Source organism: Oenanthe melanoleuca, chromosome 25 (genome assembly GCF_029582105.1).
Source record: "Oenanthe melanoleuca isolate GR-GAL-2019-014 chromosome 25, OMel1.0, whole genome shotgun sequence".
In the NCBI taxonomy this organism is placed as follows: domain Eukaryota; kingdom Metazoa; phylum Chordata; class Aves; order Passeriformes; family Muscicapidae; genus Oenanthe; species Oenanthe melanoleuca.
In genome coordinates, this window is record NC_079358.1 from 7,560,700 (window position 1) to 7,571,580 (window position 10,881).

The following is a 10,881-nucleotide window of genomic DNA, read 5'->3' on the forward strand; positions in this document are numbered from 1 at the left end:
TATCAATCCCGTTATTAATCCCCGTTATCAATCCCGTTATCGATCCCCATTATCAATCCCCGTTATCAATCCCGTTATCAATCCCCGTTATCAATCCCGTTACCAATCCCCGTTATCAATCCCGTTATCAATCCCGTTATCAATCCCCGTTATCAATCCCGTTATCAATCCCGTTATTAATCCCCGTTATCGATCCCTGTCATTAATCCCCGTTATCGATCCCCGTTATCGATCCCCGTTATCAATCCCGTTATCAATCCCCGTTATCAATCCCATTATCATTTTTCCCCCAAATCCCGGTTTTTTCCCCCTCCCCCCGTGTTTTCCACCCTAAATCCAGCAGTTTTCTCCCAAAATTCGCGAATTTTCCTCCCAAATCCCATTTTTTTCCCCCCAAATCCCGGGATTTTCCTCAAATCCTCAATTATTCCCTGAAATCCCAGGGGTTTTTTCTCCCTAAATTCCGATGTTTCCCCCTCATTCCCGACTTCCCCCCTAAATCCCGATTCCACCCCAAAATCCCGGGATTTTCTCTACCCAATCTCGAGTTCTTCCCGAGAAATCCATCGGATTTTTTCCCAAATCCTGCATTTTTTTCCTTAAACCCGGGTCGTCCACCCCCCCCAATCCCGATTTTTCCTCCCCCATCCCGTGTTTTCCCTTAAATCCAGCACTTTTCCCCCAAATTCCAGGTTTTCTCCCACATCTCGGGTTTTTTCTCATCCAAATCCCGGATTTCTCCCAAAATCCGGAGGTTTTCCTCAAATCCCGAGTTATTCCCCCAAAACTCCCCCAAACCTCCCCAAAAAACCCCCCAAAACTCCCCCCAAAATCCCCAAAACCCCAAATCCCCCCAAAGAACCAAAAATCACCAAAAATCCCCCCAAAAAAATCCCCAAAAAAACCCCAAACGTCCCCCAAAATCCCCCAACAAGTCCCCAGGAATCCTCCCAAAACTTCCCCAAAAAAAACCCAAAAAACCCAAAATCCCCCCAAAATACCCCAACCCATCGAAAAAAACAAGACCCGCCCCAAAATCCCCCCCCCCCCAAAAAAAAAATCCCAAAATCCCCAAAAAATTCCGCCAAACCCCCTCAAGACCTCCCCGAAAAAACCCAAACTCGCCAAAACCCCCCGAAAAATCCAAATTTCCCCAAAACCTCCCTAAAAACCCCCGTGTCCCCACCCGTGTCCCCCCATGTCCCCCCCGTGTCCCCCCATGTCCCTCCATGTCCCCCCCGTGTCCCCCCCATGTCCCCCCATGTCCCCCCCATGTCCCCCCCATGTCCCCCCCATGTCCCCCCATGTCCCCCCATGTCCCTCCATGTCCCCCCGTGTCCCCCCCATGTCCCCCCATGTCCCCCCCATGTCCCCCCATGTCCCCCCGTGTCCCCCCGTGTCCCCCCGTGTCCCCCCCATGTCCCCCAGTGTCCCCCCCGTGTCCCTTCATGTCCCCCCCATGTCCCTCCACGTCCCCCCCATGTCCCCCCCCCCCCGTGTCCCCGCTGTCCCCCCGTGTCCCCCCCCCATGTCCCCCCGTGTCCCCCCCATGTCCCCCCATGTCCCCGCTGTCCCTTCATGTCCCCCCATGTCCCCCCCATGTCCCCGCTGTCCCTTCATGTCCCCCCATGTCCCCTCCATGTCCCCCCCATGTCCCCGCTGTCCCTTCATGTCCCCCCATGTCCCCTCCATGTCCCCCCATGTCCCCCCGTGTCCCCCCCGTGTCCCCCCCATGTCCCCCCATGTCCCCCCGTGTCCCCCCCGTGTCCCCCCGTGTCCCCCCGTGTCCCCCCCGTGTCCCCCCCATGTCCCCTCCATGTCCCCGCTGTCCCTTCATGTCCCCCCATGTCCCCTCCATGTCCCTGCTGTCCCCTCCACGTCCCCCCCATGTCCCCCAGTGTCCCCCCCGTGTCCCCGCTGTCCCCTCGGGCACATTCCTGCTCTCCCGCCCCCGCGGGAATGCGGGTGACAAAGGCGACAGTGTCCGGGTGTGACAGTCCCGCAGTGTCCCCGAAATGTCCCCTTTGAGCGCCCCCCCCCCGCGGCCCGCGCCCATTGGCCGAGGTTCGGGGTGCAGCCACCCTTAAACCGCTGTCCCCGCGCTGTCCCCTCCGTGTCACCGCCACCATGTCGCCGAGGGCCACCCGCCACCTCCTGCTGCTGGTGGCGGCGCTGGGTGAGCTCGGGGACAAGGGACGGTCCCCAAAAATGGGGGTGGGGACAGGGAGGGGGTGGGGAGGGGGGTTTTGGGGGTGATCGTGGGGATGGTGGCACCCACGTGATGTTTGGGGACTGTCACCGGCGGGGGGGGGGGGGGTGGGTGGCATCGAGGAGGGTCACAGAATTGTCACCGTGTTGGGGACAGGGGGGTGGCGTCAAGGACAGTACGGAGGTGACAACAAGGACGGTCCCCAGAGTTGCCACCTCCCTGGGGACAGGTGCGGGTGGCTTCGAGGACAGTCCCAGGGTTGTCACCTGCCTGGGGACAAGCGGGGGTGGCATCAAGGACAGTCCCAAAATTGTCACCAAGCTGGGGACAGGGGGGGTTTGCAGGAGGGTCCCAGAGTTGTCACCTCCCTGGGGACAGGCGGGAGTGGCATCAAGGACAATCCCAGAATTGTCACCGAGGTGGGGACAGGTGCGGGTGGCATCAAGGACGGTCCCCAGAGTTGTCACCAAGCTGGGTACGGGGGGGTTGGCATCAAGGACAGTCCAGAGGTGGCATCAAGGAAGGTCCCCAGAGCTGTCACCTCCCTGGGGACAGGTGGGGGTGGCATCAAGGACAGCCCGGAGGTGGCATCAAGGTCCCAGAATTGTCACCGAGCTGGGGACAAGGGGGGGTTGCAGGAGGGTCCCAGAGTTGTCACCTCCCTGGGGACAGGTGGAGGTGGCATCAAGGAGGGTCCCCAGGGTTGTCACCAAGCTGGGTAAGGGGGGGTGGCATCAAGGACGGTCACAGAATTGTCACCGAGGTGGGGACAGGGGCGGGTGGCTTCGAGGACAGTCCAGAGGTGGCATCAAGGAGGGTCCCCAGAGCTGTCACCTCCCTGGGGACAGGTGCGGGTGCCACCCCCGGGGACATCGGGGCGGTGCCACACCTCCCCTGTCCCCTCCGAGCCCCCCCTGGCGACAGCAGCGCCGCAAGTGTCCCCGCGCTCCCCTGGCGCCCCCCGGTGGCCGCTCGGGGGCAGCGCTGACGCCGCCGTGTCGCCGCAGTGTCGCCGGTGTCGCCGATCCACGTGTACACGCAGCGCGAGGTTTATGGCACCGTGGGCGCCAGTGTCACCCTGTCCTGCAGCTTCTGGTCCAGCGAGTGGATCTCGGACGACATCTCCATCACCTGGCACTTCCAGGCCGAGGGCACCCGCGACAGCATCTCCGTCAGTGTCCCCAATGTCCCCGATGTCCCCCGAGCCGTCCCCGGGGTCCCCATCCCGCCCCCAGCCCCGCTGTCCCCTTGTCCCTTGTGGGGACAGGGACAGGTCCTTCCCTGAGGGTGGCACGGTGTCCTCCTGCACTGGGGTGGCACTGAAGTGTCCCCATGGTGTCCCCAGCGCCCACCGGGTCCCAGTTCCAGCAGTGTCCCCTCGCCGATGGTGGCACTGGGATGTCCCCAAGGTGTCCCAGCACTGCTGTCCCTTGGGTTCCAGCCCCAGCAGTGTCACCTGTCACTGTGGTGGCACTGGGATGTCCCCAAGGTGTCCCCGTGTCCCAGTGCCCATCAGATCCCAGCGCCAGCCGCAGCACGACAGACCTTCCTGGAGGTGACACCGTGTCCTGTCACCCCCTGGTGGCACTGCCATGTCCCCACAGTGTCCCCATGTCCCAGACCCCAGGACAGTCCCCTCCCTCCGGGTGTCACCGGGGTGTCCCCACAGTGTCCCCGTGTCCCAGACCCCTCAACCCCAGGACCCTCCCAATGTCGCCTCTGTCCCCTCTGTCCCCCCCGTCCCCCGTGTCCCCTCTGTCCCCGCCACCTCCGGCGCTCGCTGTCGCCGCTCTGTGACCGCTCTGTCGCTGTCGCTGTCGCAGATCTTCCACTACGCCCAGGGCCAGCCCTACATCGACGACGTGGGGAGCTTCAAGGAGCGCATGGAGTGGGCGGGGAACCCGCGGCGCCGCGACGGCTCCATCGTCATCCGCGACCTGGAGCCCGGCGACAACGGCACCTTCACGTGCGACGTCAAGAACCCGCCCGACATCGTGGGCAAGTCCTCGCAGGTCACGCTCTACGTGCTGGAGAAAGGTGCGCGCGGTGTCGCCTCCCTGTCGCCTGCCTGTCACCGATAGGGGCGGTGTCGCCTCCCTGTCACCGGTGGTGGCGGTGTCACCTCCCTGTCGCCTCCCTGTTACCTATAGTGGCAGTGTCATCTCCCTGTCACCTGCTGTCACCTCCCTGTCACCAATGGTGGCCGTGTCGCCTCCCTGTCACCGATAGGGGCGGTGTCACCTCCCTGTTACCGATGGTGGCAGTGTCACTCGCTGCTGGGTGTGACACGGGGCTGATGTCACCTCAATGCCACCTGCTGCTGGGGGTGACACGGTGCCACTGTCCTGTCCCTGCTGAGGTGAGGTCACAGTGCCACTGTCCCCTCTCTGCTATGGGAGGTGACACGGTGCCACTGTCCTCACAGTGCCACTCCCTTCTGGGGGGTGACACGGTGTCTCTGTCCCTGTCCCCTCCCGGCAATGACCCGCTGTCCCTGTCCCCTCCCGGGGATGACCCGGTGCACTGTCCCCTCCCGGCGATGACCCGCTGTCCCTGTCCCCGCTGTCCCTGTCCCCTTCCGGGTGTGACCCGCTGTCCTGTCCCGTCCCGGGTGTGACCCGCTGTCCCTGTCCCTGTCCCCTCCCGGGTGTGACCCGCTGTCCCTGTCCCCGCTGTCCCTGTCCCCTCCCGGGTGTGACCCGCTGTCCCTGTCCCTGTCCCCTCCCGGGTGTGACCCGCTGTCCCTGTCCCCGCTGTCCCTGTCCCCTCCCGGGTGTGACCCGCTGTCCCTGTCCCCGCTGTCCCATCCCCTCCCGGGTGTGACCCGCTGTGCCTGTCCCTGTCCCCTCCCGGGTGTGACCCGCTGTCCCTGTCCCCGCTGTCCCTGTCCCCTCCCGGGTGTGACCCGCTGTCCCTGTCCCCGCTGTCCCATCCCCTCCCGGGTGTGACCCGCTGTCCCTGTCCCCGCTGTCCCTGTCCCCTTCCGGGTGTGACCCGCTGTCCTGTCCCGTCCCGGGTGTGACCCGCTGTGCCTGTCCCTGTCCCCTCCCGGGTGTGACCCGCTGTCCCTGTCCCCGCTGTCCCATCCCCTCCCGGGTGTGACCCGCTGTCCCTGTCCCCGCTGTCCCTGTCCCCTTCCGGGTGTGACCCGCTGTCCCTGTCCCCTCCCGGGTGTGACCCGCTGTCCCTGTCCCCGCTGTCCTGTCCCCTCCCGGGTGTGACCCCCTGTCCCTGTCCCTGTCCCCTCCCGGGTGTGACCCGCTGTCCTGTCCCCTCCCGGGTGTGACCCCCTGTCCCTGTCCCTGTCCCCTCCCGGGTGTGACCCGCTGTCCTGTCCCGTCCCCTCCCGGGTGTGACCCGCTGTCCTGTCGCTGTCCCCGCAGTGCCCCCGCGCTACGGCGTGGTGCTGGGCTCTGTCATCGCCGGGGTGCTGCTGCTGGTGGCCGTGCTGGTGGCCCTGGGCTACGCCGCGCGCTCCTGCTGGCGGCGGCGCCAGGCGCGGCTGCAGCGGCGCCTCAGGTGAGCGGCGCCCCCTCCCCACCCCGACCCCCCCCCCCGCGCCCCCCCAGCGCCGCGAGCCGCTCCTTTTCTGCCCTTTTCTCTCCCCAAAAAAAAAATCCCGAAATCCCAGCGCCATGGAGAAGGGGAAGCTGCAGCGCTCGGGCAAGGACGGCTCCAAGCGCAGCCGGCAGGTGAGCGCCGGGAGGGGCGGGGGGCGCGCCGGGGTGTCCCGTTGTCACCCTGTCCCTCTGTCCCCCTGTCCCCCTGTCCCTCTGTCCCTTTGTCCCCTTGTCCCCCTGTCCCCCTTGTCCCCCTGTCCCCCTGTCCCTCTGTCCTCCCTGTCCCTCTGTCCCCCCCGTCCCTCTGTCCCCATTGTCACCCTGTCCCTCTGCCCCTCTGTCCCCCTGTCCTCCCTGTCCCTCTGTCCCCTGTCCTCCTGTCCTCCCTGTCCTCCCTGTCCCTCTGTCCCCCTGTCCCTCTGTCCCCTGTCCTCCTGTCCTCCTGTCCTCCCTGTCCCCCTGTCCCCCTGTCCCCGAAAGCAGGAGGTGAAGCCCCCCTGTCCCCGCTGTCCCCTCTGTCCTCACTGTCCTCGCTGTCCCCTCTGTCCCCGGGGATGTGAAATGAAGTTCCCTGTCCCCTGTCCCCCGTGTCCCCCTGTCCCCCACATCCCGGGGATGGGAGATGAAGCCCCCCTGTCCCCCTGTCCCCCTGTCTCCCTGTCCTCTGTCCCTGTCCCCTCTCCCCCGTGTCTCCCCTGTCCCCTCCGTCCCTCCTGTCCCCTGTGTCCCCGGGGATGTGAGATGAAGCCCCCCTCTCCCTCTCCCTGTCCCTCTCCCCTGTCCCTGTCCCTCCCCTGTCCCCTGTCCCTGTGCCCTCTCCCTCTCCCTCTCCCCTCTCCCTCTCCCCTCTCCCTCTCCCCTGTCCCTCTCCCTCTCCCTCTCCCTGTCCCTGTCCCCTGTCCCTGTCCCCGCAGGCCCCCGTGCTCTACGCCATGCTGGACCACGGCCGCAGCTCCAAGAAGCCCAAGGGAGGCGCGGGCGATTCTCGCAAGGACAGGAAATAGCGGTTAGCGGGCAGGGGGGGACCCCCGGGGACAGCGGGCTCGGGGGACCCCCGGCCCCCCAAAGTCATCATGACCATCGAGATGGAGCTGCGGGGGGAGCCCCGGGGGGAGCCCCCGCCCGCCGCCCGCTCCCCGAGCCGGGGCAGCCTCGGGAGCGCCCTGCTCAGCATCGTCAAACCCAACTCGGGGGGCTCCTGATCCCCCCCCCGCTGTGACCCCCAGGCTCGGGACCCGGCGAGGAGCGGGGTGTGGTCCTCGCCTCGGGTCCCCCGGCCTTGGGGACAGCGCTGGGGACAACCCTGGGGACACCTGGGGTCCCCCCCCACCGCCCTCCCTCGGTCGCTCCCCGCCCCAGCTCCGGGCGAGGAGGGAATTTCTCCTTTTTGAGCACAAAAGCGGCGGGTTTGGGGTCGGTGCCCCCTCCCCGGGACCCCCGTGGGGCCGTGTCACCGCCGCGTGTCCCCTCCCCGCACTCGGGGGGGGGGGTTTCTCTGCCCACCCCCCTCCCTAATTTTTCCTCCTTTTCTGGCCGTTTTCTCGTCTCTCCCCGCGACCGATCCCAAATGACGTCGCAGGGTGTCCCCTCCTGTCCCCCCCATTAACCCCCGCACCCCATAACCCCCGGGACCCCCCCCCAAAATCCGGCCGGAGCCCCGCGGAGGGGGCGAGGCTGCGGCCGGGCCGCCCCCCTTCCCCGCCCCGTTTTTCTACTCCCTGTCCCTGTCCCCTCCCTGTCCCCTCCCTGTCCCCGTGGTGCCATTAATAAACTGACGCGTCCGTGTCCCCTCCGGGCTGTCACTGTCGCTGTCACTGTCACTGTCGCTGTCCCCACTCCGGCTGTGTCCGAGCGCTCACGAGCTCACGGGGACATCGCTGTCACCCTCAGGGTGACACCTGGAGGTGGCACAGGGTGGGGACTGTCCCCAAAGCCACCTCAGGGCCACCTCCCTGCTCCCCGCCGTTAATTAAAGCTGTAATTAATTCAGAGGTGTAATTAACACCGAGGCCAAAGCGGGGGTGTCCCCCAGGGGTGGGTGGCTGTCACCTCTTCACGGGAGGGGACAAAAACCCCAGATCCATCCCTGGGGGGTATTTGGGGACATTTGGGGCACGGAGCAGGGCGGGAACCGCGGCTCGCACAGGGAACGGGGGCAGGGCGGCCCCGGTGCCCCCCCGGTGCCCCCCCGGTGCCCTCCCGGTGCCCCCCCGGGATTTTTGTGTCCTTTCCCTAATAAGTCTGCGCAGCCCGACCCCGCCGCGTCCCCTGGGCCCTGCCCCGGGCTCTTGTTTTTCTTTCCGAGGAGCTATTTCTGCACCGGGCCGCGGCATTCCCGGGCCCTCCGAGCCCCCCGAACCCCCCAAATCCAGCTGAGATTCCCCCCCAAATCTGGCTGTGAACCTCCCGAAGTCCAGCTGTGAACCCCCTCAAAAGCCGTCAGCAAATCCCCCCAAATCCGGCTGTGAATCCCCCAAATCCGGCTGTGAATCCCCCAAACTCGGCTGGGAATCCCCCAAATCCGGCTGTGAATCCCCCAAATCCGGCTGTGAATCCCCCAAACTCGGCTGGGAATCCCCCAAACTCGGCTGCGATTCCCCCCCAAATCTGGCTGTGAATCCCCCCCAAATCTGGCTGCCGACCCCCCAAAATCCAGCTGCCAATGTCCCCAAAACCCGCTGCGAACCCCCCCAAATCCAGCTGCGAACCCCTCGAAATCCAGCTGTGAATCCCCAAAAATCCGGCTGCGAATGTCCCCAAAACCCGCTGTGAACACCCCCAAAATCCGCCTGCGAACCCCCAAAATCCAGCTACGATTCCCCCCCAAATCCAGCTGTGACCCCCCCAAATCCAGCTGCGAACCCCCAAATCCAGCTGTGAACTCCCCAAATCCAGAGCGAACTCCCCCTAAATCCAGGTGTGACCCCCCCAAATCCATCTGTGAACCCCCCAAATCCAGCTGTGAATCCCCAAATCCAGCTGTGAATCCCCAAATCCAGCTGTGAATCCCCCCCAAATCCGGCTGGAACTCCCCAAAATCGGCCCCAACCGCGCCAAATCCCCGGATTTTATCCCCAACCCCCAAATTTGGGGTCCCCTCCCCAAATCCCCCCGAACCCCCAGACCCTCCTGTTCCTCACACTTTATTGTCTGTACAGGACAGAGCGGGGGGACGGTGACAGTGACAGTGACAGTGACAGGAGGGAGGGGAACCCCCATTTCCTGGGCGGGGGGCAGCAGCGGGACCCCGAGCCCGAGCCCGGGGGCTCCCCTCATTTGGTGACATCATCGTGTCCCCCCCGGTGTCCCCAGCGCCATCACAGGACAGGAAAATGGGGGTTCCCACGGAAATTTGGGGTTCCCGGGAAAACGGGGGGGTCCCCGCCGCCTCCCGTGCTGGGGACACCCACCCGTGTCCCCCCCCGCGTGTCACTCGGGGCAGGGAAGGGCCAAACCCCCCTCCCCCACCCCCAGGGGGTCCCCCCGAGGTTTGGGGGTCCCGGGCCCCCCCTCAGGGCCCCGGTTCTTTCTTCCGCCGCTGGAATTTGCGGAATTTGCCCTGGATGGCGAGCGCCGCGCGCTCCGTCTCGGGCGCGCTCAGGTCGATGTCGATCTCCTCCTCCTCCTCCTCTTCCTCCTTCTTGGGGGCACCGGCCTTGGCTGGGGGGGGACAGGGACATCCTTGGGGACAGCCTGGCACCAACCCCGGGGACACCCCGGGGGACAGGGACATCCTTGGGGACAGCCTGGCACCAGCCATGGGGACACCCAGGGGGACAGGGACATCCTTGGGGACAGCCTGGCACCAACCCTGGGGACAAGGGACCTCCTTGGGGACAGCCTGGCACCCCCAGACTCACCCTGGGGACACCCCGGGGGACATCCCGCCACCCCCCGCAAGGACAGGGACACGGACCCAGCGGTGACAGCGGTGACAGCGGTGACAAGGGGGTCCTCACCTTGCTGCTGCCCACCGGGGGCCTCCGCCGCCGCGGGGGGGTCGTGGGGGCTGCGCTGCGGACAGAGGGGACCCCAGGGGGGTGACACAGGGGCTCTGCTGTCCCCAGTGTCCCCCCCAGTGTCCCCGGGCGTGCCCCCAGCCTCCAGCCGGAGCGGAGGAAGGAGAGAGGAGAGCCCTGGGGGAACGGGGAGGTGACACCGGCGCTCCGGAGTCCCCAAAGTGTCCCCGTGTCCCCCCGTGTCCCCCCGTGTCCCCCCGTGTCCCCACCTCGCTCATCCCGCCGCCGCCGCCGCTCCCGCTGCGGGACCGGAGCCGCCGCCGTTATTTATAGGGCGGGGTTTGATTGACAGCTGAGAGCAGCCAATGGGGAGCGGGGCGGGGTCTGTGAGGGACACGCCCACTCGTGGGGATTCTACTGCCCCCCCCCGCTCCAGGCGGGACGGAGCCGGGGGGACACTGGGGACATTGGGGGACATTGGGGGGCTTAGGGGACACAGGGGGACACGGGGAACACGGGGACATGGGGGACATGGGGGATGGGGGGGACATGGGGACATGGAGGGACATTGGGGGGCTTAGGGGACATTGGGGACATGGGGGATGTGGGGGGACACGGGGAACATGGGGACATTGGGGACATGGGGGATGTGGGGGGATTTGGGGACATTGGGGACATGAAGGGACATTGGGGGACATTGGAGACTTGGAGACATGGGGGGACTTTGAAGGATTTGGGGACATTGGGGACATTGGGAATGTGGGGTTCTTTGGGGAACTTGGGGACATTGGGGACATTGGGGGACATTGGGGAGCATTGGAGACATTGGGGGACATTGGGGACGTGGGGGACATTGGGGACATTGGGGACATGGGGGACATTGGGGGACACGGGGGGACTTTGGGGGACTTGGGGACATTGGGGAACACGGAGGGATGTTGGGGACATTGGGGACATCACTGGGGACAGGAGGGGACATTGGGGGACATTGGGGACGTGGGGGACATTGGGGACATTGGGGACATGGGGGACATTGGGGGACACGGGGGGACTTTGGGGGACTTGGGGACATTGGGGGACACGGAGGGATGTTGGGGACATTGGGGACATCACTGGGGACAGGAGGGGACATTAGGGACATGGGGGACACGAG

The 10,881-nt window shown here is 65.6% G+C and overlaps 2 protein-coding genes across 2 annotated transcripts; one reads left to right on the forward strand and one right to left on the reverse strand.

The window, feature by feature from the left end:
* The first annotated feature begins 2,127 nt into the window (after positions 1–2,127).
* MPZ (myelin protein zero) lies at positions 2,128–7,552 on the forward strand. Its single transcript, XM_056509942.1, has 6 exons — positions 2,128–2,176; positions 3,217–3,380; positions 4,033–4,246; positions 5,593–5,728; positions 5,841–5,901; positions 6,684–7,552. Exons 1-6 carry the CDS (start codon positions 2,128–2,130, stop codon positions 6,771–6,773), a joined length of 714 nt encoding a protein of 237 aa, XP_056365917.1. The 3' UTR covers positions 6,774–7,552.
* Positions 7,553–8,896: 1,344 nt separating this feature from the next.
* PCP4L1 (Purkinje cell protein 4 like 1) lies at positions 8,897–10,025 on the reverse strand. The gene is made up of 3 exons (XM_056510407.1): positions 9,998–10,025; positions 9,630–9,783; positions 8,897–9,429 (listed from the first exon to the last, which is right to left on the reverse strand). Exons 1-3 carry the CDS (start codon positions 10,004–10,006, stop codon positions 9,281–9,283), a joined length of 312 nt encoding a protein of 103 aa, XP_056366382.1. The 5' UTR covers positions 10,007–10,025; the 3' UTR covers positions 8,897–9,280.
* Positions 10,026–10,881: the final 856 nt, after the last annotated feature.

Bases quoted from the DNA above. Each gene is read 5' to 3' on its own strand.
- MPZ (XM_056509942.1), top strand. From the start codon at position 2,128: ATGTCGCCGAGGGCCACCCGCCACCTCCTGCTGCTGGTGGCGGCGCTG. The intron at 3,381-4,032 runs GTCAGTGTCCCC...TCGCTGTCGCAG, and splicing joins GCACCCGCGACAGCATCTCC to ATCTTCCACTACGCCCAGGG. The intron at 4,247-5,592 runs GTGCGCGCGGTG...CTGTCCCCGCAG, and splicing joins GCTCTACGTGCTGGAGAAAG to TGCCCCCGCGCTACGGCGTG.
- PCP4L1 (XM_056510407.1), bottom strand. The intron at 9,430-9,629 runs GTGAGTCTGGGG...GTCCCCCCCCAG, and splicing joins TCCCCCGGGGTGTCCCCAGG to CCAAGGCCGGTGCCCCCAAG.